Source organism: Oncorhynchus masou, chromosome 33 (assembly GCF_036934945.1).
Source record: "Oncorhynchus masou masou isolate Uvic2021 chromosome 33, UVic_Omas_1.1, whole genome shotgun sequence".
NCBI lineage: Eukaryota > Metazoa > Chordata > Actinopteri > Salmoniformes > Salmonidae > Oncorhynchus > Oncorhynchus masou.
In genome coordinates, this window is record NC_088244.1 from 37,769,795 (window position 1) to 37,796,187 (window position 26,393).

At 44.8% G+C, this 26,393-nt stretch overlaps 3 protein-coding genes across 5 annotated transcripts; 1 reads left to right on the top strand and 2 right to left on the bottom strand.

Annotated features, from left to right (window-relative positions):
* Nucleotides 1-1,291: 1,291 nt before the first annotated feature.
* arf3a (ADP-ribosylation factor 3a) lies at nucleotides 1,292-5,877 on the bottom strand. Of its 2 annotated transcripts, none has more exons than XM_064957595.1 (5): nucleotides 5,823-5,877; nucleotides 4,387-4,617; nucleotides 4,046-4,156; nucleotides 2,931-3,055; nucleotides 1,292-2,762 (listed from the first exon to the last, which is right to left on the bottom strand). In XM_064957595.1, exons 2-5 carry the CDS (start codon nucleotides 4,532-4,534, stop codon nucleotides 2,601-2,603), a joined length of 546 nt encoding a protein of 181 aa, XP_064813667.1. In that variant the 5' UTR covers nucleotides 4,535-4,617; nucleotides 5,823-5,877; the 3' UTR covers nucleotides 1,292-2,600. The 2 variants fall into 2 exon arrangements, with proteins under 2 accessions (XP_064813667.1, XP_064813668.1); XM_064957596.1 differs by lacking the exon at nucleotides 5,823-5,877 and adding an exon at nucleotides 5,634-5,769.
* Nucleotides 5,878-9,505: 3,628 nt separating this feature from the next.
* On the bottom strand, nucleotides 9,506-14,048 carry wnt10b (wingless-type MMTV integration site family, member 10b). The gene is made up of 5 exons (XM_064957587.1): nucleotides 13,870-14,048; nucleotides 12,838-12,994; nucleotides 12,570-12,675; nucleotides 11,837-12,297; nucleotides 9,506-11,547 (listed from the first exon to the last, which is right to left on the bottom strand). The coding sequence occupies exons 1-5, from the start codon at nucleotides 13,941-13,943 to the stop codon at nucleotides 10,996-10,998; spliced, it is 1,350 nt and encodes a 449-aa protein (XP_064813659.1). The 5' UTR covers nucleotides 13,944-14,048; the 3' UTR covers nucleotides 9,506-10,995.
* Nucleotides 14,049-17,276: 3,228 nt separating this feature from the next.
* On the top strand, nucleotides 17,277-24,870 carry wnt1 (wingless-type MMTV integration site family, member 1). 2 transcript variants are annotated; one of them, XM_064957588.1, is made up of 5 exons: nucleotides 17,277-17,445; nucleotides 18,346-18,451; nucleotides 19,978-20,231; nucleotides 20,478-20,743; nucleotides 21,675-24,870. In XM_064957588.1, exons 1-5 carry the CDS (start codon nucleotides 17,364-17,366, stop codon nucleotides 22,164-22,166), a joined length of 1,200 nt encoding a protein of 399 aa, XP_064813660.1. In that variant the 5' UTR covers nucleotides 17,277-17,363; the 3' UTR covers nucleotides 22,167-24,870. The 2 variants fall into 2 exon arrangements, with proteins under 2 accessions (XP_064813660.1, XP_064813661.1); XM_064957589.1 differs by lacking the exon at nucleotides 17,277-17,445 and adding an exon at nucleotides 17,745-17,970.
* Nucleotides 24,871-26,393: the final 1,523 nt, after the last annotated feature.

Consider the following 26,393-nt stretch of genomic DNA (forward strand, 5'->3'; position numbering starts at 1 on the left):
CTTAGGCAGTACCTAATTTATGTCCATACATCCCCTAGCTGTTTTGTGATTCCATGTCATACTCTTTATATGCAGCAGGGGGAGACAGAGGCCAGGGCTCTGAGTTGTCTGCCACAGAAGTGTATTAGCTGAACACTGAGCAAATGTTGCACGTTTAGAGTGTATTAGGCCTTCGCATTTAGCCTTTAATGTAAAAACATACACAAAATCCATCCCCATCTCGAACTATTATAATGGTGTTGCATAAGAACACAATATTCAATTACTATTATTTTCTAGTTTTTCTGACTTTTCAACTCCTAAGGTCAACTCTTAAATCGGAAGCAGATAAAAAGCAAGGGAAAGAACAGCCTCCCTATGCAGTAAATACAGTATTTATGTGTCTACATGTGTCAGCCAGTCCTGAATCTGTGATCTGGTGTTCCATCAACAGTCTACAGACTATTGTTATAGACAGACTACTGTGAGTGGGATGGCTCGATGACAGAGTACGATGATGCACCATGATTGACCCAGTTCTGGTGGATTTGGCTGCTGTCGCCAGACCTCCTCAGATTCTTCACCAGAGTATCATCCTCCTCCCTAGTGGCCCTGGCCTGTCTGACTGTCTGTCCGGGGCCAGGCCGTGTGTGGGGGCAGGTTGATGTTCCAGTCCTCTGCATGGCCTTTGCATCCCGCCTGGTAGCCAGTCCCTTCAACAGATTGATGAATTGATTGTGGGGTTGCTGCCAGTGTGTCTGTGCCCTGGGCGAGGGGCGTCCCGGTTACGGAAGAGAATCCCAGATATGGCACCCACCCTGGGGCCGCTATTGTGGCAGGCCTGCAGGGGGCCCCGGGGGCCCAGGGAGCAGCTCTATCTGACCCACATACTGCTGTCACACCCCTGGAGACACAGCACTGGGGATGGAGGAGCGGGTCAGATTGGGCCTGGGGCTAGGGTGGGGGCCAGTGTTAGAGCTGGGATGGAGTGGGATGGAAGCTGGAGGGCTGGAGACACAGGGCTGTTGCGTGGATAGCGCATGCGCTGGGGATGGTGCCAATATGGACCTCTGAATCGCTGAACTAAATTGCGGGCCAAGCTGTGAAAATATTTCACACACATCCCAAAACTCAAGAAGAGCCCTAACAATCTGAAGACATGGAATATAATGAAAGAATGTAGGTATTTTTTAATTACTTACCAATGCAGTTAAAATGGTATCACTGGACACATCCTCACCAATACATATGTACTCTTAACTAGGATTTAATCGTCACACTTTTTTTTGTCTGGTAACATCAATAAATAAACCCTGTTTCAATTCATTTTAATACACATTATTAACTGGAATGTTGAGTAATTACATTGTTACAGTAATATAACATGACTTTTGTTTTTTGTTTTTCTTGCACAGACTCAACTGAGTTAAAGGAGGGAAAAATCAAGACATGAATTGATACATTTTGCCACAACTGTGGTCCCGCTTGATGTTAAACTTTACACACGAAACCATCATCAGAATAAGGGGTTTTCAACACTAGCGATAATAAGGCCACAAAAACAAACAACTGCTGCATCAAGCTAAACTCAATGTGGGAAATGTAATACACAAAGCTGTAATGTTAAAGCTGGAATCCTTTGAGTTCCATTTGGGAAATTACAACAGCAAAGAAGTTACTGTAAACAACAAACACAGCCCCCCCCTGCAAATATATATATATATTATTTTACCAAGCTGCTCACCTCCGTTTGGGTTCTCCTCACCTACATTTAGTCAACAAAACCAAAACAATAACAAAGGTGCTGGGGGGGGGGGGGCAGTGGCGCTGTATCCCCTAATGCGGATCCCGTCTTTATATCGATATATATCAGTGAATACACAAATCCCGATAACTACAATTGAACATATCAACCACGATGAGTCCTTCAGGTATTGTTCAGGTATATTTTTGTTCAGGTATATGTTTGTACTTGTTGAGTAAAATGGGTAATATACAGTTGACATGCTCTTGCATATTGGATGTGTTTTACACAAACCTATGTCACTGTTCATTAATATCTACCATTACTGCATTGCTCCAACCAGCAGTAGCAATTTGAGTGTAAAAAGGAGAATACTGTCAGAAGACTGGCTAAATAGATAACATTAGACAGATACAATTCCAAACTTCATTTCCGAGAGATCTTTTACTGTACGACCATGCATAATACTGTGTTCCAAAACCAACTAACATTGCTAGTATCCATTCTGATGTATAAGTCAAATAACATAAATAAATAAATAAATAATGTATCAATTAATTAATGAATACATCAATAGTGTTTTTTTTTTTAAACGGGATGCTTATTAATGTGTTCATAATTATGTATGAAATGTCATGTATTGACATTGATGGCATATGTCTGAAAGGCGATAACTGTTTTTAATAATTGACATCGGGTTGAAAATGTCCTCAAGGAATGGTACAGTTTAAGCCCGCCTCCTACAGCACACACCAATCACATTTCACTCCCGCCGTGTCAGGATTTTTCACTCAATGGATCAACTACAACCAACTACCACTTCCTGTTTCAAGAGCTGACACTAAGGTTTCTCTTCACTCTCCTCTGATTGGTCCACTCACTTCTTGTTCTTCAGCTGATTGGCCAGCCAGTCGAGGCCCTCGTACAGGCCGTCTCCGCTGGTGGCGCAGGTGGCCTGGATGTACCAGTTACGGTGACGTAGGGAGTGGAGCCCCAGCTTGTCTGTGATCTCTGCTGCGTTCATGGCATTGGGCAGGTCCTACACAGGACGGGAGGTAGAATCGGAAGGATAGGAGTGGAGAAAAGCACATGAGAGAGAGAAGATTATAGGGGTAAGGAAATCCTAGGTATGAGAGTTAACAATGAAAAGCACATGAGGCAGCAGAGAAAAATACGAATTGAGTGAGGCTATCGCAATTGTCCATACCTGTTTATTAGCGAAGATGAGAAGCACAGCGTCTCGAAGCTCGTCCTCAGCCAGCATCCTCATCAGCTCCTCCCGAGCCTCGTTCACCCGCTCACGGTCGTTGCTGTCCACCACAAAGATCAAACCTGGAACCACAACAAACTTTGTTACTGTGTCTACCACAAAGGGCAGCCCTGTAACCATGGCAAACCTTGATAGGTACCCTCAACCCGAACACTGTCCACCACAGAGATCAAACCTGGAACCACAACAGGACTCATTCGTCAGGAAGCACGACGTGCCTGTCATTAAACTATACGAACCCACTGATGACACTGTGTTTTTCTGTCTCTAGGCATCCCCCTCTATCAGAATGAACAGGCTCGTCTTCCAACTGGTGCATGGCATAGAAAAGCATAACAATCCTAACACAAAACGAGTGAAATGCTTTCAATGTGAAGGACACGTGCTTGATGTTCTATGCAAATGTCTATATCTAGAGTGTGTGAGTCAGCCCGATAGCTTCAGGTGTCAGGGGTGAGCTCATGGTGCCGGATGTATCATAGGCCTGTAGGGGCAGTCTTTGTCCCAGCAAGGCCCTATAGCCCTTCAAATCTGGACCACAGACCTGTTTTTCATTCTTCCAACCAGGGACCGAAGTAGACCTGGGACACCTGGTGTGAGGAAGAGTTCAGAGCATACCGCTCACTCCACCGCCGGTTAGACATATCGCCAATGGTGCCATCCAAGTGATACCTTTTGTATAGCTCACACGGTTGGAACGTCGTCAGTGAGGACGATCACGTGTGTTGAGAAGCAGAGGGTCACAGGTTCGAGCCCGGTATAGGGCAGTCGGTCAGTGGAGGAAGCTAAGGTGCACACTGACCCCCATTGCATTTGCAATTAATTATCAGGTAGAACAGAAAACCAGCGGTACTCCGGACCCCGTAGGGTAAGATTTGCATAAGTTTTTCAGGTCTCAGGCAAGTTTACTCATCACACGAGCGTGGTTCATTGTACCACCTCCATTACACAGTCACAGACCAGTTCAGAGCCAGAGTCATTCCTGCTCAGCTTACAGGTCACAAGAGCGTTATCCCACTGAGCTAAAGCTTGTTAGCTCTCACTATACTTACCCTGTGTGTTCTGGAAGTAGTGTCTCCACAGAGGCCTGATCTTGTCCTGGCCACCCACGTCCCACACCGTGAAACTGATGTTCTTATATTCAACCGTCTCCACGTTAAACCCTGAGCAGGGGGAAAAGGAAACGAGTGTTATAAATGTCTTTTGAACAGCCGTCGGGGTTATAAACCGCTCATAAAGAGCCGTATGTGTGTTATAAATGCCTTATAAACAGTTGTAGGCGTGTGATGATTAAAGATGAGTCAAAATGTCAAAATGATATATGGTGTTTAATTTGGTTCTAATTCTTTATAGCCAATGTCCTTTGTGGTTAAGACTGTGAGACTTTCCATACCGATAGTGGGGATGGTGGTGACTATCTCTCCCAGCTTCAGTTTGTATAGGATGGTGGTCTTCCCTGCAGCGTCCAGCCCCACCATCAGGATCCTCATCTCCTTCTTCCCTAACAGGCTCTTCAGCAGGTTGCCAAAGATGTTCCCCATGGTGACTGGCTGGCTGGTTGACCGGCTGGCTGGCTGGCTGGCTGGATGGATGGCTGGTCGGACCTCAACTCACTGCGACAGAGCTGATGGGGAGGCTGGATGTCAGGGCCCAGAGTTTTCCTGACCTTGTAACTTAACCAAGAAAAACTGGTCCCGAGTAACATACCATTAACAGAGAGTTATTCCTCTGGCCCAGAGTTTTCCTGACTACCTGACCTGACCAAGGCAAAAGTCTGGAGGCCCGTTCAAATCACAAGTTCAGAAACAACTCTGAGCCCTAGGAAAAGGCAAATTACCCCATAGCCTAAATGGCAAGACAGCGGTAAAACACACGGTGCGCTAGTAGATTGACAGAGTCAGAACCACAGAGACATGCAGAAGGACACTCAGTAGGACTTCAACCACTACTCAGGCCATTAACACCTCGTAACAGCTCCAAACCACTTCAGAGGCAAACCAATAAAGTCTTCTTCACACCTCCACAGGCGGGCTGTGGAAGCTGACCTGACTGAAGGACTGTCGGCTGGAAGACTGCACACTGGTGAGAGGAGCTGCTCTGGTGCAGGCCCACTACCTACCGCAATCTTTTGTTGAGATGGGTTTATGTAGTTCATAGCAGTTCTAATACATTGAAATATGTTCCGTAATCTACATAAATATGTATGTGCCACGGTAGCGGTAATATGCCCTCTGTACCTGCTATAACAGCCCTAAAGCAAGGATCATCAATTCGTTCCAGGGTGACGTACATTATAACAACTGTCTTCTGTTCTGAGTCAAAAAAAGATTGAAATAGCTTTAATAGCTTTAATAATACGTGGATGAATGTGTTTTTTTCAATCACTGCATCGCAGTGACCACATTTGCTACTATGAAGCACATCCGTCGTTGTGCAAGAGCACTCGCAATGATGGTATGGCAACCTCAGTGCGCCTGTGTGTGTGGATTGGAACACCCTGTATCTTTGCAGCACATTTGGCACCACGACATGCCGGTTCAATTAAATAGTATTGGTAAATATAATATGTTGACACACTGTAAATATCACAAATACCATGGAAACTCTTATTGCCATCCATAGGCGATTTAGGATTTTCACCTTATCTCCTGCAGTCACGACTACAAGCGATGCTTAGGTGGCCTGTATGAACGCCGTTAATTCACTAGAATCCCTACAAACACCTAGACCTTTTTATTTCTGTAACGACATGACACGATGCCGCATTCTTGTATCTCTACAGTTTTACGTTATCCATCATTTTCTAATGTCCATCTCACCCGCACTTACCTCTTTTAGACGTACCAGCTGGATTCGGGCAGTGCAGTTTGTCTCTCGCGAGAAGTCGCAAAGAAAGACATGTTGCTCCTTAAGTCTCGCGATGATGAGCTCACCAAGTACACCTCTCCATCACTTCATGGGCCGATCTTCACTGCCAGTACGTCTGAGTGATGCCATTTTCAGTTGGAGGCGCCTGGGAGTCAATTATCTTTTGATTGGAAATGATCTATTTGTTGTTGTTTTTTTATGTGGTGTTTGTAATTAATTGATTGCTCTTTATATAGCCTTCTGAGTTGAAACTTAAATAACATCAACTCTGGTTAGGGTTTGAGTTGACACAGTTTTTGTGTGGTTTGTTTGCATGTCCCGTGATAAATACCCTACATAGATTACACGTAGCTCTGTTACTGTACAATAATGCAATTAATGCCTGTCAAAGTTGTTGTTGTGTGTTTAGAGATTTGAAACAAAATAGCCAACAGTTGTAACAAAAAAAAATTAAATAAAAGACTCGAGAGTAAAACATTTTGACGAGGGGCAAGCATAGCCTATATGAATTATTCAAGCTAGAAACGCCTTAATAAATAAGTAAGTGGGGAAGTGTTAAAACGATGCCAAAGTATACTTCTTGGCAGAGTTAGTGTGGCAGAGACAATGAGCTGAGAAGAAGCAGAATTTAGGCGACACTGAATCACTCTCATTTGGATTTTTGTTGAATCGTGTTGAATCATCACGGATCAAACCATGCTAAAATAGATTACTCGTGATTTTCTATGTATTTCATGTATACCAGACCAAAAACATCAAAAAACGCAATGCCATAGCAAGCATTAAATGACTTTGTCATAGACAAACCTTCTTTTGAAGCGTGAACTACTGTACGTGGGTTACATGGTTTATACAGGCCTGCGCGTGAGGCTGTATGTGCTCAGAATCAAATATGGGTTCAAAGACCCAGGATTCAAACCATCATAGATGAGTCACAGGTCTGTCAAAATGATTGATTTGACGTCCTAATCCTTAGCTAAGAGTATTACATACAGTAAAGGCCTACAAAATACACTAATTGAGTGAGTTATTTCCCATGTTGATAAACCAGTGTGTCTCTTTGTACAGTCCGTCCACTAGTGTCTCTATACATCATAGGTGTGTTTGTTCAGAGGTTAAAGCAACAACAACAAAAAAGAGTGAAGCAGATGCTAGCAGCTGCAACACCAGACTACGGGGAGGAGTGGATGTAGATGGAGTGTGCAGTAGCCTGTGTTTGTGTGTGTTGGGAGCGCAGAGGGGGTTATAAGGGGGTTACTGTACAACGGGTAGGGACCGACTAGGGGTGGTGGTGGAGGTGGGGTGGGGGTGGGGGGTGGAGTTATAATTTAAAGGAGCCTACTATTCCTCTGAAGTGTTTGCCAGAGTGCACCCCAGCAAACACAATCACAAGTCAGGTTGGTTGTGCTTGCAGAACTAATGAGGGCTTGCATGTTGAGGGCAGAGGAGCAGAGAGCTTTGATGTTCTGGGTAGCAGGCTCCTTGTGTTTTCTCCCTCTGCCTGACTCTCTCACTGCATGTCCCACATCAAAAACGAAAGGGGAGTCAGTCGAGAAGCAGATGTTTCGAGCCATGTATTTATACAGAATGTGCTTTATAAATCCTCTCTCTCGCTCTCTCCCTCTCTTGCAGAGTTTGCCTTCATGTTTGCATGTATGCATCTATCGAGGCTTTCTTTCAATCTAGCTAAACATATTGAATCGTCTTCTGTTAAACATACAGTGTAATCATCCTGTCAGTCAATGTTGGAGGACTTTTATCTTTCCTAAGTTCCCCGCTTCGCTCTCCCTTTAATTCAGCTGGATCTGGTTGTCGTTACTATAGGGGCAGTCAATGTGTTGCCGTGCATGTGTCAGTGTCTGCAGACTGCAGCCATGGTGGGAGACTGGGGAAGAAAGGGGGCGGGAGTAGGCGAGCGCACCGGTGGAAAAAGTACCCAATTGTCATACTTGAGTGCAAGTAGAGACACCTTAATAGAAAATGACTCAAGGAACAGTGAAAGTCACCCAGTAAAATACTACTTGAGTAAAAGCCGAAACGTTTTTGGTTTTAAATATACTTAAGTATCACAAGTAAATGTAATTGCTCAAATATACTTAGGTATCAAAAGTAAAAGTATAAATCATTAAAAATTCCTTATATTAAGGCACCATTCTCTTGTTTTTGAAATGTATGTGTAGCCAGGGGCACACTCCAACACTTAGACATCATTTACAAATGAAGCAGGTGTGTTAGTGAGTCCGTCAGATCAGAGGCAGTACGGATGACCAGGGGTTCTCTCTTGAAAAGTGCTTGAATTGAACCATTTTGAAAATATAATGAGTGCCAGGGGAAATGTAAAAAGTACATTATTTTCCTTAGGAATGTAGTGAAGTAAAAGTAAAAGGTTGTCAAAAATATAAATAGTAAAGTACAGATAACCCCAAAAAACGACTTAAGTAGTACTTTTACTTCACACCATTGGGCAAGCGAGAGAGGGCATAGAAAAGAGAGGGAGACAGGGTGGGCATAGAGAAGAGAGGGAGACAGGGAGACAGAAAGAGGGGGAGAGATGGAGAGAGGGAGACAGGGAGACAGAGAGAGGAGAGGAGGAGAGAGGAGAAGAAGAGGGAGTGGGAGAGAGAGCGAGTGAGACAGAGACTGAGTGACTGACACAGACAGAGGGAGAAAAAGAGACGACAAAGCGATCCAGGGCCGTCCAACCTCTGTCTCACACATGGGGAGAAACGGTGACAGGAAATTCCCCTTCGCAACAGCAGCTCCAGGGTGAAATGATATAGGAATGAAGAAATGCAAACCAGAGATGGAGTTATCCCTTATCATTCCAATCCCATAGCAGTCCCTCTCAGTGTCCAACCTCTCTCATATTCTCTCACTAAATACCAGGGTGAGCGCACTTGATCCAGATATTGGGACAGTCAGTCACTTTTAGTCTACCTAAAGGGTGTTTCAATCAGTGGACTCATGTTCACACGAACAAAGTAATATTGACCATTGAAGGCCTAAGACAAGCTGGACCGCTCAAAGATCAAGCTGGATCCCATCAAGTTTGTATATCCCCCATATGTGTGGATCTAAGAATGTTCTTATCTTTAATCTTGTCAGGCCCTGGACGGTATGTGGGATGAGTGTGTAAATCACGCAAGAGCCCTGTCTCTCTTTTTGACTGTCTCTGACTTAGACAGAAAGGGACACAGTGTCTTCAGTAGCAGCACGACATTGCGCAGTGAGTCTCCCTTGGCTGTGAACCCTGGACAGATGATCCCAGGCTCACACACACACACACACACAACAGAGAGAGAGAGACGGGTATAATCGCCACTCTCTCTCTCCTCAATCCTCTCTCCTCTCTAGTAATAAAAGTCATTCGTTCGGGAAACAATATCCTGCTGCCATAAAACAAACACCTCTCTCTGCATGAAGGAAGCGGCCATGAAATTAGTCTCACCACCTCTCTCCTGTGTGGAGTGTAGAGTACACCTATAGACTTGTGCCCTATACCTCCAACCCTACGCTTGTACACTCTTCCCCACGCATTTAACAGCATTGGAATGTTTCAGGCGCGCAAACACCTAACCTCGGCTCTCACAATGGAATGAGAGAACTCCGTCCGGCAGAAATGAGTATAGGCATATTTGTGACGTGATAATTCTATTGATTCACAAAACAACATCACAAAAAACAAAAGAAACAGCAATAATACAGTTTGTGGTAATGACGGTTACAATTCTAAGGCATTGCCTCAATGACCTGCAGTTCAGTTTGGAGACCGAAAGCATTCCACCAAATCAATGGTAAATTGCTTCAAAGAAGATTGAAACGCGGATTTTCTCCTCCAGTCGATCCAAGAAAACCAATGGGCAGAGCAAACTGTCCCCACTAGATTCCCAGTCACTCCAGTTCTGTTTCCATTGGTAACGGGAACACGTTAAGGAACCTTCACGCCTGGTTCTCTTTAGTGCTGTTTCGTTAGTTCATCCTGGTTCTTGTCATGGGGAACCGGCGCTAAAGAATTGAAACCCTGTGGTCTTGAGGCGTAGGTGCAAAATATCCAATGAGTATAATCATCCTCTGGAGTTCATTACCACACTCCATATCAGAACTCATGGCATGTCCGTTTTCCAGCGTCTCACTGTTGGGTTCAGGCTTTGTCGATTATAACAGATTCAGTTCAACTTCACCATCCTGAGCAGAGCAACATTCAGTCATTGGGCCTCATATGTTCCTCTCATAAAATGGTCCCACACAGCATTATGCCAAGCAAGGAAGGCAACATAAGTTCACACACAAACATTAATATACATTTTTTTCATGTAAACAAAAAAACGGTACACTGTGATACTAGCCTGGGCATTATAGCCTGGGCATTATAGCCTGGGCATTACTTAGTTGAAATAATAATGTGTTTCTGCTGTCTGAGATGTTCTTTGTTCCCGAGTAGAGAGCAGAGGGGAGAACAGAACAGAACACCAGATGGGGTTCAGGACATTCATATTTCCATGGCTGAAAGGGCTGCATCTAAACAGGCAGAGGAAAGACAGACAAATGACATGAGTCACCTCGTCTTCAACCTCTGACTTGGCATTTTGACAGGCAACAAAGGGAAAATAGATCCCAGATGACGGAAAAAGAAAAAGGAGAGAGAAGTGGGGGATAAACAGATTCTGTGGGAGACTTTAGCCCGACGCAAATAGAAAAACAAACACCGAGTCTGAAATGAAAGGTTTGGTTGGGTGGATGTGTGTATATTGGACAAAGCTAAAGGGTGGATTTTCATTTTGCCATCCTGTGTCCTGGATATGTCCAGGAGAAACCTGGAGAAGGACTGTTAAAGAAGGGCATGAAAGAGTGTGTCCTCGCCTGTAGGAACGCTAACCAAGTAACCTGCTGACTAGAAACAGTCGGACTCTCTTGCGGAGGCCCATGCGTCCCAATGCATGAAGAGGATTACCAGTAAGTAACTAAGTGTCAGGCCTTAGTAGATGAAGTGGATTGTCTACCCATGTACCAAAGGACAGGTTTGCTTGGGTGGGTTGGCGCGTAGTACACTGGGGAGTCAATGGGTGGATCCTAGTGCCACGCTGCATCCTATTGGGTGGTTCCTTTCAGGAGCCTTGGCAGGTCATGTACCTATCTACTTGCAGACGTTGACCCACTCTGTGACTCGGCACTCCTCGCAGAGCACGTAGCAGCACCAGTGGAAGCGGCAGTGGCACCTCTCACTACGTGTCTGCTTCAGGATGTTGTGTCCCCTTCCACAGCACAGGGACCCGCAGCTGTCCATGCTGTGGCTGGTCTTGTTGCAGATCCGGCCCCGAGTACCCAGAGAGTCCAGGGACGTCTCCCGGTCACAGAAGTCTGGCGACTTCTCAAAGTAGACCAGCTCACGTGACACACCGCTCCTCCGCCGTCCCCCATTGTTTGGGCTCCCCGCGCCCCCAGACCCAGTAGGCCCTTCGGCGCCGTTCCTGACCCCATTCGAGGCACCATTCCCGGCTGCGACCCGGGGGTTGAACACCCCGTTGTTCTTGTTCTGGGAGTTAATGAAGATGGCGGAGAGGAACTTGTCCCTGAGCAGAGACCCCAGGAGTCTGAACTCTGGGGACACGTACCAGCAGGTCTTGAACTGGCAGCTGCCTGACGTGCCGTGGCATGTACACTTCCTCTTCATGTTGTCAGTCACTAGCTGCGCAGGGGGAAACAATCATGTCACTATCCATACAAGTCTAGAGTGGCTTTGATTACAATGTAGTAGGGTAACAATTATAAATGTATTTAAAATGGTTCATGCATGTAGCTTATAGATAGTTTATAAATCTGTTATAAACATTTATAGCTAATTGTTTCAATTTAATATCCAATTCCAAGAAAGTTAGAAAACTTGATGAATTCCATTGGTAAACCTTCAACAAATGAGAGCCCGACTCTTATCTGCAGTTATCATCTTGATACGAAATATACAAGACTCTTCTCACCTGCCGGCCAACCCTGTTGTTGTGGATCCTCATGCGGGCGTGGATATCCCGTGGGGAGCCCCGGGAGTCCAACCAATCCCTGGAGAATCTCTCCCCGAAGCGGGCGTCATGGCTACAGCCCCCCCACTCCCAGGTCTCCTGCAGGGGGCTGAGGTCCTCTGGTAGGGGCTTGAGGAGGGAGGAGGGGTGGGTAGAACCAGAATGCAGGCTGGCTGGCACATCTCTGATCTCCTGGGGGTGTGCCCCTCCTCCACCACCCACTCCCATGCCTACTCTGGCTCCTCCCCTCTGGAGAGTCTGTAGCTGCAGCTGGGTGAGTTTGAGGCGAATCTTATCCTCGTCCAGGCGACGCTTGGCCTCGCAGCCGCAGCCCCGGAGCTTGCCTAGGCTGCAGGCGGAAGCCACGGAGTGGGCCACGCCCGCTGCCAGCAGGGACAGAGAGAAGGCACTCTCCCTGAAGCCTGGGGGACAAGGACAGACAGACACATCATAGTCAAGATGTCATCATGCTGGGTGTAATCTAAATACCACAGGAGAACTTCATTAACCTGTCATCATTCTTATTCTATAAGCATAACAATACATTTGTCTACTGTCCCCACCTGGAGCCTAGAGATTCTCCTGGCCAGGGTTTGTGGTCTGGAGTTTTTCCTGATCAAATCACCAAGTCACCAAAAAACTCCTGGCCCTATTCCCAACCTTTTTGCGCTGCGCTCCTCTGTGTGTCTCTCACCTCTGTTGAGGATGGCACTCTGGTGGGGCAGCTTGCTGTGGCTCTCCAGAGCAGAACAGTTCCACCGCTGGTCTCTGAGCTGGTGCTGGCACTCGTGGATGGCCACCTGCAACATAGAATGAAATGCAACACTAGAATGGAAATTGGTAACCTGGTAGCGTGACTGAAATGGTGGCCATCTTGGTCATCTTTCATTTAGAGCCTGATGAAATATGGTTAAATGTTGTTTTTAAAAAAAGCTGTAAATTGTATACTATATCTCTATGACCTGGATGCCCTGCAGTGCAGAGGCCGTCACGTCGGGGCTTTGCACACACAGACGAATCTGACGCTTGCTCAGGCCCGCCAGCCGCAGGCAGACAGAGTTAGGGGTCAGAACCGGATCTCCTGCCACCTTCAGACCCAGGATGTCATTACACAACACACTGAGGAGGGGATACATATGTTGAGGAGGGAGGGAGAGATACAGAGGAGTTGGCCAAGGGTTCATCAATCAAGTCCTAGAGCAATATCTATCTGTGAAGGAGGCCCTGAAGTGCCTGGTCTGACCCTTCATCGAAGAGTGAAAGCGTCATGTAAGGAAATTAAGATTCAGAGGATAGTATTTGCTGAGACATATAACTAACAGCACTTAAGATATAGCTTAAGTTCAGGGAAAAGTTGTAAGGACATAGAATGTTGATTACATCTCTAGGCTTTTACCATCGTACCTACGGTATTCACATGCCTTTACTATTTGTTTCAGTTGAACAAATTACAGTAGGCCTAATGAGCAGTAGTGTAAAATCTTCTGGAGTAGAAACATGGATGGCATTGTTACTAAACCAACCATCTGTGCCAGTTGACAGCCTAATAATAATGTCCTTAATCATGCAGTCTTCCAATGGTTGGTTCTGATTAGCTTGTGCGTGTGTGTGTGTGTGTGTGTGTGTGTGTGTGTGTGTGTGTGTGTGTGTGTGTGTGTGTGTGTGTGTGTGTGTGTGTGTGTGTGTGTGTGTGTGTGTGTGTGTGTGTAATTACAGGTCAGAAACAAGGAAACATTTGAAATCGTGAGGATAGAGGTAGTAGCAGCAGCAGCAATAGTCAGTTGTTGAGACAGAGCTGAACGGAAGCATCAACGCATCGTAACATATGCACCAATTTCACTACAATACAACACTTGGATAAGACTCATGGAATAGCCAGACAGAATCTTCTTCCGATTGAAATGTTCGCTTTAATTATTTGTTTTCCCGAGGAATGCTCATCGAACATCAGTAGCCTACTCTCTCTTCTTCTCACCCCTTCTCCGGCTACTTACGTGATTGCAGGTGACATAAGTGTCGCTGCCAAAATCAGGACTTGGTCCCAACGGAGTTGATGTGATATCTCCATTTTGGTAAGCGTCTTTCTTGACGTGACATTAAAACACTGGTGTGGTAATCGATTAAACAAAGAAAAGCAGATGAGTGGAGTAGATTATCGATGTTCCTCCAACAGAACGGGGAGTGAAAAAATGGAGCAGGATAGTTTGGGGCGAACGTGAAGGGGAGGGGGAGAGAAAATAAGGGAGTGGAGATGCCGCTGCAGGCGGTTGTTTTCAAAGTATTGACCTTGTGAAAAAAGAATCAACAGTTGACGAACAGTTATGTGAATTTTACCGATAGTCAATACGTGTTATAACACAGTATCGAAAGATATTACGCGCAGGTACCATTTTCCTTACCATCATCACCCTCGGCATCATCTCTTGTATGAACACAGGTCGACTGTGAGAGGGATTTCTGATTGCACTGAACAGATCATGGAAAACGCATTAACATTTAACGTCACTGATAGGAATGTTTCCTGTTTTGTTGGATACTTTTGAAAGAAAACGAACATGCATTCAGGTGAAACCCAAGTGAAAAATCATTCTACATGTCCAGGAAATAAATGAATATAGAGTGCTGGGGGGGAGGGGGTTGGTTGGTTGCTGCTGCTGGTTCCAATGTAGGCCTACGACAGGGAGCTTGGGGCAGCAGCAGGCAGGCGCACGGCTCTCCTCTTGGCTCTCCAACAATACTTGGGTACACAGTCATCTGTTCCCCGCCTTCCTCCCCCCACGTCCCCCTTCCTCCCACCTCAATCAGCGCGTCTGTTCTTTATTATTGTGTTTGAAACAACTTCTTCACTCCGTAACAATCTGCTTCTTTTCAGAGGAAATAAAACGTTCCATACAGAAGGGAATAATGAGGTTGTTTTATGGCATTTTCGATAAGTAGCCAAAGTTTGAATGAAGCATTTATTTCTTAAAGTTTGAAGAAGTTATTGTTTATTGCCACAATTCATCCGTTTTCATTTTCTTTGATAAACTGTTATTGTCACAATGCATACAGTTTCATCGAAAAAGGTATTGCACAATAGCCTTCCACAATTGTTTTCTCCCTGCCCTTTTAAGTTTGGCATCTTGCCTTTAACAAGTATGTGCCAGACATGGGTATTTTTCCCATGCATCCTTTGGAGACTGTAGCTTAAGATACTACTGAGGACTTGATACATTTCTCACCCAGCAGGTTTCGAATGGTTGATATGATGAGACCGTGCAAGGCTATCCCGACCACAGGTTAAAATGAATAAAGACAGGCCTATACTCTTAGGGGGGGAAAGGGTTTCGAAAGGGTTGTTCGGCTGTCCCCATAGATAGGAGAACCCTTTTTGGTTCCAGGTAGAAACCTTTTTGGTTCCATGTAAAAACCCTCTGTAGAAATGGTTCAACATCGAACCCAAAAGTGTTCTACCTGGTTCTCCTATGGGGACAGCCAAATAACCCCTTTAGGTTCTAGATAGCACGTTTTTTTCTGAGTGTATATTCTATCATGCGCAAAAGGAGTTATTTTGCATGTGCCTATTGTAAAAATAGTAATTTTATCAACAGGTGCGTTCATATAAAGTATCAATTCCCGTTAATCCCTGTTCTCCTTCAAAGAACAAGGAATTATAACATGGAAACGCGTGATGTAATTTCATAAAATTGAGTTAAAATCCCCCTTAAACGCCGCCGGTTCGCATAGTGACACCAATTCATCATTTAATCTTCTATTCCCTAAGCTCCGGCAATGAAAAGTGCATTAGCATTCTAGCTTGGCGTGTATATCTAAGTGGCTTAAAAAGTGATTTGAAGTTGATTTGTATATAAAAGGCGTCCCTTTATCCGGATTGGGGGCTCTAATCTTCTCGGTGTTGCATGAGTGCCCCAGGAAGCCCGTTTGAGCTGGAACTTTAAGAAGCGGGAGTATAATCGACGTAGGATAGCACTCATTAAAACCGCTGGACAAAAGGTCACTTCCTTCTGCTATCATGTCTTTAAACCACAAGAGAGAGAGAAAGATCATTAATTATTAGATGCCATCATTTCATTGCGGATGACGTAGGTGTAGGCTGATCCTAATACCTGAACAAAAAACTCCACTCCAATCATATTGAGAAACAAATATAGACTAAGGACATCAAGTAGCCTGATTTCAATTAATTGTACGTCTGGGTTTATGTGGTGATGGGAGAGAAATCGATAGTTACATATCGGGATATGATTTTTGACCCTATTTCATACTTTTTTGACAATATCCCGATATTATTTTTGCGTTAGTTGGTTGTGCCTACACCTGCACCAAAACTCCAGTATTTGTCCTTTATAGGTTATGTTCTGACATCATCTTTTTAAATAGGGAGGCAATTGTTTTTCAGCACTTTTATTTCCATGACTGACCAAAACGTTGTTGTTTTCTCATGGCTACTATCTCTTGTCTCAATATGATGAATGACTTAAATGTAAATGTAAATGTCTTGTAAATGTCTTGTCCTCTGCAGCAGACATATTGTGAGCAATATGTTTGGATCATTGAATCGCAATACATATACAATCGTGAGAATTTACAATGCATATCATATTGCACCAAAGTATCGTGATAATATCGTATCGTGAGTTCCTTGGTAATTCCCACCCCTAGGTCTATGGTGGATATTTGCTCACACTCCACAGTCTGTGATGAGTTGGAGACCGCGCAGTGTTGTTGCTGCTCTGATCACCAGCCATAAGTTGAGGGAGGTCTGCACGCTAGATGTTTGAGGAATTAATTTACGTCTAATTCCCTCGCTTTTCTTTTTGGGTGACATTTATCAAACCTAAATCATTCCAAATATGATTCATCATCTCAAATGTGAATAATTAAACTGATGACAGCATCCTCTCTAAACTAAGCCCTCTTCCCAATATGATGAATCATCATGATTCATCAACTTGGGTCTCATTCATTAATCATGTGAATATACGAATATATCATGTAGGCCATTATTTTTGATGTGTGTGTGTGTGCGCGCGCGCGCGTGCGTGTGCGCAAAGTTCGGTAAGAGTGAGACAGTCTCCCAAAATATGTTTTATATTTTAATTGGGCACAAAATGTAGGTCTCTAAGTTGGCATTATTTAATAACATAAAAATAAGACAAATATATGGTTGAAGCTGATGGAATGAAGAGGCAGAGAAATGGTTCCAGCCACTAAAAACATCTTGAGAATGTATACGACAGAGTTTGATAAAGGAGGAGGAGACGCGGTTAAGGGAGTAATCCTAGCAGCGGGTAAAAAAGGCAGTTTTTAGATGGCTCATATCCCGCTGTAACTGTACTGTACGGTAACACCGACCAGCCTCTTGCATACAGAAAGCCGGAGAACACCACACTGTGCGCACTCACAGTCACAGCAAATCTCCACACACAGACACACACATCTCAGTGTTTTGACTTGAGAGGGACCTCAATTCAGGAAGACAAACTGGATGTGGAAGACAGAGCATGAGTCAGCATTCATTTCCCTCGTTTCCAAGGGATCGATGGATTCTTTGATTACCGTGAGATTCTGTTAGTAATATGCGCAATATACACTGGTGGATTGCCTTGGCAATTTAAAAAAATATATTTTCCTTTCTCATCTGTTCTGTCCGGGTTTGTTTTCTTTATTCATTGTGCCCTATGAAGAGAATTAACTATCCCTCCTTCCAATCCTATTGAAAAGGGGGCAGAAAAAAAAACAGAGGGAGATGAGAGCAGCAAATCCCTTTTTCATTCCTCTTGTAGTGTTCAATAAGAGAAGAATGTGTCGCCTATCACTCACGGAGGGGATCAAGTCTTACGGACTGTCCCACGCGCTCAATGCGCTGCTGTGCAGAGCAGAGATAGACAGAGAGAGCACGTGAAGAGAACAGCAGCAGCAGCGCCCAGCAGCCTAGACTGAAAAGCCACTACATAGGAGGACTCATTTAGCAACCTGTTTCCTCTGTCTGACAGTCTCCTCACCAGATTCATTTCATTTCATTTCAATTGCTATAAGACAGGCTCCTCGTTGCTTTTTCACCTCTCAAGTCCCTCTCTTTGGAATGTGGTGTGGTGAGTAGGAATTTGAAGCGTGAGGCTACCTGCTCTAATTTGATAACCTGCGTTGGAGAATGACAGGCTATCGGAGAGATGAATAACCCCGGTAGCCTAACTTTTATCATGGGAGTGACTCCTGCTTTTATCATGGGAGTGACTCCTGTAACACGAGATCGCAATCGAATTATTTATTGTAAAAATAACTGCCCTGTTTTCATTATCGTTTTATTTATGGGCCATGGGGTGAACACATGCGAATTCCATCTGCTAGATTTATTTGTGCCTAAAAATAGGATTGTTATCGTAATTAGAACCAGGTATAAAAAGTGCCTGGAATTCAGATGTGGAACTTTGACATTTGCCTGCTCTCTCTTCACATTGTAATTGAAGACACAATGAGGATCCTCGCTCTGCTTCTGGGGGTGAAAGCCGCGTGCATCCTGCTGGTTTCCTCGCTCTCAGGCACGGGAGCAGTCAACAATAGCGGCCGGTGGTGGTGAGTAGTTGACTTTATGTGTGATGTAGTCATTCAATTAAATGCGCCTCCTGAGGACCTGTGCTCATTTCGACGGAGGGTGCAGCAAAGGAACCCGTTAAGTGGTACATTGGTTTATTGCCTGGAAGATGCTGTGCTCTTCTCCAACTGAATTAACACTAAAGCAAAATTGATGGACCTGTTATGCTCGAAATAATCATGTGTTTTTGTTGGCACCCGATTCATCATTTCAGTTCGTTTCTGGTAGAAAACCAAGCAACAACCACAAGCCATTAATATTTGAAGTTATTTGGATACCACTTCCCAATTAGAGCGAGCAACTAATTAAATAGATCTCGCCGGTTTTCAATCGAAATGAATAAGGCCCACTTTCTCCATTCAATTATTTGATGCAAAGGGAAGTATTGTGTTTCAATATGATAACGATTTCGTTTATTTAGGGATCGGTTGCAGCCCATATTTATTCAAGTCTGTCTCTCTCTCCGTCTCTCTTTCTGTCTCCCTCTCTGTGTCTTTCTCCGTCTCTCCCCCCAGTCATTTTGACAGTGTGGCTTGAACGCGAGACAACATTTTTTCTGTCCAATGTGGGATCAATTCAAAATGGATGAAATTGATGGCAAAGAGCAGTTCCATTCAATGTCGTATTCTCAACATTCCACTCTATATAGGATACATTGTCGGATGACAATGTCTGCGTACATTTGTTATGAACAATCAAACCAAAATGTGAATATAGTTTTTCTTACAATAGCTTATGTGGACAAATATAAATTAATTAGGCTTATATCCACTGAATAATATGCCTTCTGTCAAATTAAATACATATAATCCCGACACTGCAAAGATAACAGTTTGCATAAATAATATTTAAATTAATAATGAAAATGATAACGCAAACCTCAATATAATTAGGTTGCCTATTGGTTAGAGCGTTGGGCCAGTAACCGTGAAGGTTGCTAGATCGAATCCCAGAGCTGACAAGGTAAAAATCTGTCGTTCTGCCCCTGAACACGGCAGTTAACCCACTGTTCCTGGGCCTTCATTGTAAATAAGAATTTGTTCTTAATTCTTAACTGACTTGCCTAGTTAAATAAGTGTTACATTTTGGACAGCCTTGCAAAGTCAGTGGGGTAAGCTATTTGTTTGATATCTAAACCAACCCTTATCACTACAATATGCCAAGAAATAAATAAATAAGGAAAATACAAAACGAGAGAGAAGAAAATTGGATTGCAATATTTATCCGAAGATGGGATCATAACGCTCCATAGACTGGACCGACCGCGCACTACCGTCTGGCACCGATCAGTCAATTAATAACGATGAGTCTGATACTCAAATTCCAATGAAACTGTTTACATTATCCAATTCTTATACATTTTCCAATTCTTATCAGAATCCTATATGACTAAATACATGTGAACCTAATTCATTGTTTTAAAGTCAATAGATATCATTAAAGAACCAATGTGTGAGCTTCTCTCTAACCAACTGATTCCACCCTGTCTCCTCGTCCTGTCTGCTAGGGGGATTGTGAATGTGGCCTCCTCTGCCAACCTCCTCACCAACTCCAAGAACGTGCAGTTGGTCCTGGACCCTAGCTTAGCCCTGCTGAGCCGTCGCCAGCGCCGCCTCATCCGCCAGAACCCAGGGATCCTCCACGCTATCGCAGCCGGCCTGCATACTGCCATCCAGGAGTGCAAATGGCAGTTCAGGAATCGCCGCTGGGACTGCCCGACCACCCACAGCCCGGCAATATTTGGCAAAATCGTCAACCGTGGTGAGTTGTCTGTTGTCCCTCCTGGCCTCCTCACTAAGGCAACCGGTAGACATTTTTTGGCGCAGAATGTCGCAGAATCTTGTTGTTTCTCGTAGACCCCTTTGATAGATATAAGCCCATCTTTACATATCTTGAGATTCTGACATTTAAATCACAATTCAGACACGATTGCGCACAGTTGCATTACTATAGACTGCCCAAAAAGGTTGTATAGGCAAAAGAGAATTTCTGCTGTTGATGTGTCAGGTTGCCGAGAGACGGCATTTGTGTTTGCGATCACGAGTGCTGGGGTGACCCATGCGGTGGCCCGCTCCTGCTCCGAGGGGGCCATTGAGTCGTGCACCTGTGACTACCGTCGCCGGGGGCCTGGGGGCCCTGACTGGCACTGGGGCGGCTGCAGCGACAACGTGGACTTTGGCCGGATGTTCAGCCGGGAGTTTGTGGACTCCAGCGAGAGAGGAAGGGATCTCCGATACCTCAACAACCTACACAACAACGAGGCAGGGAGAATGGTGAGGGAGCCGTTGGTTCATAGATCGCTGTTTCGTGATGTACTGCATGTTCATTCCTTTTCAGTGATCCACCTGTATCAACCCATTATTCTGAATTCCAGTCATGTTTTCCTTCACATTTCTTCTATTCACATTCTTCCACATTTTCTTTGCTCTTCACCGTTTTTCAAAATGTTCCTAGCTATTCACATCATCCATGCTAATCCCCTGTCTTCTCTCTCCCCTGTGTCTTCTCTCTCTCCCCTGTGTCTTCTCTCTCTCCCCCATGTCTTCTCTCTCTCCCCCGTTTCTTCTCTCTCTCCCCTGTGTCTTCTCTCTCCCCCTGTGTCTTCTCTCTCTCCCCCGTGTCTTCTCTCTCTCCCCCGTGACTTCTCTTTCTCCCCCGTGACTTCTCTCTCTCCCCCGTGACTTCTCTCTCACCCCCGTGTTCTCTCTCCCCTCCGTGTCTTCTCTCTCCCCCCTGTGTCTTCTCTCTCCCCCGTGTCTTTCCCTCTCCCCCTTGTGTCTTCTCTCTCTCCCCCATGTCTTCTCTCTCTCCCCCGTGTCTTCTCTTCTCTCTCCCCCATGTCTTCTCTTCTCTCTCCCCCATGTCTTCTCTCTCTCCCCCGTGTCTTCTCTCTCACCCCCGTGTCTTCTCTTCTCTCTCCCCTGTGTCTTCTCTTCTCTCTCCCCCGGGTCTTCTCTCTCACCCCGTGTCTTCTCTCTGTCCCCTGTGTCTTCTCTCTCTCCCCCGTGTCTTCTCTCTCACCCCCGTGTCTTCTCTCTCTCCTCCGTGTCTTCTCTCTCTCCTCCGTGTCTTCTCTCTCCCCCGTGTCTTCTCTCTCCCCCGTGTCTTCTCTTCTCTCTCCCCCGTGTCTTCTCTTCTCTCTCCCACGTGTCTTCTCTCTCACCCCCGTGTCTTCTCTCTCCACCCTGTGTCTTCTCTCTCCAGACAGTGTCGTCAGAGATGCGACAGGAGTGTAAATGCCATGGCATGTCAGGGTCATGCGTTGTGCGTACCTGCTGGATGCGTCTACCCAGCTTCCGCGCCGTGGGGGACTTCCTGAAGGACCGCTTTGACGGAGCCTCCCGGGTCGTCTACGCCAACAAGGGCTCCAACCGCGCCTCTCACCGTGCCGACCCACGCCATCTCGAACCCGAGAACCCCGCCCACAAACCCCCATCGTCCAGAGACCTGGTCTACTTCGAGAAGTCGCCCAACTTCTGCTCCTACAACGGCAAGACGGGTACCCACGGTACCTCTGGGAGGAACTGTAACAGCTCGTCTCCGGCGCTGGACGGGTGTGAGCTCCTGTGTTGCGGTAGAGGGTTCAAGACCCAGACGGAGAAGGTCACTGAGAGGTGTCACTGTACGTTCCACTGGTGCTGCCATGTCAGCTGCCTCAACTGCACCAGCACACAGACATTACACCAGTGCCTCTGATCAGGGGTGAACCAGGAGGACAGAGATGGGGAGGTGAAGATGAGCTGGTTCTTTGGGCAGGTGGTGTGTAGATAGAGGAGTAGGGTCCTGCGGGTTGGCGTGGTAGATAAGGGAAGGGCTAACTCTATAAAGGGGCAATTGGTGGGTGAAAGAAAAGTGAATACCGAGAGTACTAGATTTGAATCAAAGTACTAGATTTGAAACAAAGTACTAGATTTGAATCAAAGCACTAGATTTGAATCAAAGCACTAGATTTGAATCAATGTTTCTGAGGAAGAGGGAAGAGAGAAAAGCATTGACTACAGGGTGCAGAAAGAGGGCGGGTGTGTTGTGTGTGAACATGTGTGCTTACGTGTGCTTGCTACTGACACTGTGGTAATGTGAGAGCATGTAAGTGTGCTTACTGGGTATTTAAAATGTTGTAGCTATCCAACCACGTAGAACGGAATGGAAACCAATCCTCTCTATGGCTTCCCAGCACGAGTAACAAGACCAGAGGCAGCTTAGGTTAAAAGGAAGTAGTTAAAACAGGAAATAGAATTGTGGCAAGGAATAAGCAAACAAAATTAGTCAGAGAGACGCTGGGATTGAAGGCTTTTGCCCTCTCGGACCTTACAAGATACAGTTAGTCTCTCTGTTCTCTCCACCTCTTCCCTCTACAGCAAGAGATAGGAGTGTGGGTAGTGGAGAGAGGAGTGATGGGAGAGGAGGAGAGAGAAGCGAGGGGAGATGTGAGGAGGGGACAGTTACCGGACAATGTCAGACAGATGTCTCTGTGGCGGGAAAAACACAAGCATGGTTTCTCATAAACCCGGTGAAGAACTTTAACAAGAGGGTGGTTATTTTAAACATCACAGTTTGCTATGTACTTAGGTCCTGGACGCAAACCAAGCCGTTATGGTTCCCTGTCGAACTCACCACACATGCCCTCTTTGTTCAGATTGCTCTGGAATCTGCTGCACCTCGACCCGGAGTTACCACAGTGATTTACTGCGCCACGGTAACTGACGTTAAATGACTGGACGTTGTAGGATAACAGAAAAGCGTTCGACAAAATGTTATATCAACCTGGAATAAAATCTTAATATGTATATGAATAGTTTTAATGTAGTATCAATACACTGAATATTGGAGAGTATAACTAGATGTATCGTTTTAGTGTAGGATACAGGGGCACTGCAAGAGAACTGGGGTGACCTGTCAAATAGTGAGACCTGCCGTATGGCAACCCTGTCCATAAAATGGGAACCAGTGCCAAATACTGATACCTGGAGTCAACCTTGCAAACTATTCTGTTAGCCTAGGAGGTATACCTATGTTGACAAAGACTCAAGACATTGCCCTGCTGTGGCAACATGCGACAAGTGTGTAAAATAATCCACCATCTTCCTGTCCAAGTTTACAGTGGACAGACAAAGGTTTTCCCATTCAATATGACCTGCATCTAGCTGTGAACCATAAATTGAGAGGAAAACCTTTAAAGCTGCAATATGTCACTTTTTGGGCGACCCAACCAAATCCACAAAGAAATTTGAGTTATAGATCTGACATCCTCATTGAAAGAAAGTCTAAGAAGCGGTAGAGCTGTTCTATGTGCACTATTTCTTTGCTTCCCGTGCTTATTTTTGCATCTTTTACTTTTGCGTTTGTACACCAGCTTCAAACAGCTCAAAATACAATATTTTTGGTTATGTAAAATATATTTCACAGCGGTTTACATGGTACAATGTTTCTCTACACTATACTTGCTTGCTTTGTCACATAAACTGAAATTAGGTGAACTATTAGAATTTTAGCAACCAGGAAATGGCGGAGCGATTTCTGCATCGTGCATCTTTAATATAAGGTCACTACAAAGGGAAATGTATTGTATATCAGCTCAGAAAACCAAAATGTAAATAATATATATAGAAATATATATTTATGCTGAAGTTACTTGCAATTTGAGGGAAGAATGATTTATGCACCTGTTATAATCCAATGGATGGAAGGAGTGAAGACATGCTATCATTAATCATGTCAGATCATGATTTTATTGGACTGTTCTTTTGTTTATTTCCATTCATGTAGATTACGCAAATTTGTCGAGGGCGGGAAACAGAATTTGTTAGAAAATTGCAGAAACATTCTTCTTTCTTCACTGCAAATAAAGGACAATTCCATCCACTTTTCAACCTCATTTTCAATATCTCCAGCACAAATAACAATGTCTATGTATGTGAAAACAGCGATATGAAAAAAGTTCTACCTGAAGGCATCATCAAAAGTTTTACAAACACTACGAGATTGGTGGTGACGTGGCCAGAAACACATAGCAGGTTTTGAAAATCACTGTTTTTCTTACTTTTAAATCCTAGCCTGTGATGTCACACTATTTTTTTAGGAGCCTACTTCTTGTCTTTTTAAGCATGGATCTCAGAAATGCATTGTTTTCACATATGTTGACACTTGTATGATGCTGGTGATAATGAATTCCAGGTTGAAAAGTGGCAAAATTGCCCTTTAACACCTATTTTTGTCATGCACTGAATATTACCATTCTGGTTTATGTAAATACAAAAATATTTATTACTGTGGATGCTTTATACTGTTATAGGGAGAGAAGTAAAAGAGTAAAACAAAGAATTGTAGATCTTGTTCCTCAAAGATTTAGCTTTATGTTGTTTTGTATTGTATAATAGAACAATAAAGTTTATATTTTCAATTAAGTTGGCATGGAAATCAGTTCATCTGTGTATTTTGCTCCTTGGCAATGGATGCCATTTGCTGGTCATATAGTTTCTGTGCTTGAGATGATATGTGAGAATAAAGGCCCATCCTTGGGTGTCCCAGTACTAATCCCATTACTTAAAAAACGCAGCAGTAGCCTTCCCACAGACAGCACACACACACACACACACACACACACACACACACACACACACACACACACACACACACACACACACACACACACACACACACACACACACACACACACACACACACACACACACACGGACCCGCAGACACACACTTTAAAATCCCCCTATTGTAATATCAAACCCTGCAGTGCATCAACTCTCTCACACACAAACTATACATCCCTGCCTATCTACTCCCTAACTCCACTCCCCTCCACAGAAGGATCCCAATTCCTCACATAGCTTAACTATTAAATAGGATCTAAACAGCACCAAATGTTTTGCTTCATTTATTTAATGTCGGAAAAAAATTATGAAACAATACAGGAAATAATGAAAGACTGCAGTCCCCCCCCCCCCTCCCAACCTCACCCCTCCAACCCACGTTCCTCAGCCCCATGGCAGTCAGGCCTTAGCTTAACCACAAGAGCTTGGAAGGCACCCTGATAGTTTCCCCCAGCCTAACCCAGCCCACCACAGCACAGCAATGGGCTAGAGGGTCAGCCAGGCCGAGCGCCCGCCAAACACACTCAACTGTCCTGTCCAACAACACACACCGTTATGGACCAGCCATGGGAACACAGGCAGTGTTACCGAAGGGACAGACAGACAGGGGAACACAGGCAGTGTTACTGAAGGGACAGACAGACAGGGGAAGGAGGAAAGCAGCAGAGTACTGTAACATAGGGTCATGTTGGAATGAAGAGTCTTTATTGTCTGTATTCTTTTGGGACTTTTGTAAGTGTAATGCTTACTGTTCATTTTTATTGTTTATTTCACTTTGTTTATTATCTAGTTCACTTGCTTTGGCAATGTTAACATATGTTTCCCATGCCAACAAAGCCCTTACATTGAAATGGAAATGAATGAGAGAGAATGAGATAGTATGAGAGAGAATGAAAGAGAGAGCAAGAGAGAGAGATACAGAGAGAGAGAATGAGAGCGAGAGAGAGAAAGAGAGCGAGAATGAGAGCGAGACTGAGAGCGAGAATGAGAGCGAGAGAGAGCGCGAGAGAGCGCGAGAGAGAATGAGCGAGAATGAGAGAGCGAGAATGAGAGAGCGAGAATGAGAGAGAGAGAATGAGAGAGAATGATAGAGAATGAGAGAGAGAGAGCGAGAATGAGAGAGAGAGAGCGAGAGAGAGAGAGAATGAGAGAGAGAGCGAGAGAATGAGAGAGCGAGAGAGAGAGAATGAGAGCGCGCGCGAGAGAGAATGAGAGAGCGAGAGAGAGAGAATGAGAGAGCGAGAGAGCGAGAATGAGAGAGAGAGAGTGAGAGAGAGAGAATGAGAGAGAGAGAATGAGAGAGAGAGAGAGAGAGAGC

Bases quoted from the DNA above. Each gene is read 5' to 3' on its own strand.
- wnt10b (XM_064957587.1), bottom strand. From the start codon at position 13,943: ATGGAGATATCACATCAACTCCGTTGGGACCAAGTCCTGATTTTGGCA. The intron at 12,676-12,837 runs GTCATAGAGATA...TCTATGTTGCAG, and splicing joins CTGCACTGCAGGGCATCCAG to GTGGCCATCCACGAGTGCCA. The intron at 11,548-11,836 runs GTGAGAAGAGTC...CCCCCTGCGCAG, and splicing joins ACAACAGGGTTGGCCGGCAG to CTAGTGACTGACAACATGAA.
- arf3a (XM_064957595.1), bottom strand. From the start codon at position 4,534: ATGGGGAACATCTTTGGCAACCTGCTGAAGAGCCTGTTAGGGAAGAAG. The intron at 4,157-4,386 runs GTATGGAAAGTC...CCCCCTGCTCAG, and splicing joins CACCACCATCCCCACTATCG to GGTTTAACGTGGAGACGGTT. The intron at 2,763-2,930 runs GTATGGACAATT...CGTCCTGTGTAG, and splicing joins TCATCTTCGCTAATAAACAG to GACCTGCCCAATGCCATGAA.
- wnt1 (XM_064957588.1), top strand. From the start codon at position 17,364: ATGTGGAAGACAGAGCATGAGTCAGCATTCATTTCCCTCGTTTCCAAG. The intron at 17,446-18,345 runs GTTAGTAATATG...TTGTAATTGAAG, and splicing joins TTTGATTACCGTGAGATTCT to ACACAATGAGGATCCTCGCT. The intron at 20,744-21,674 runs GTGAGGGAGCCG...TTCTCTCTCCAG, and splicing joins ACAACGAGGCAGGGAGAATG to ACAGTGTCGTCAGAGATGCG.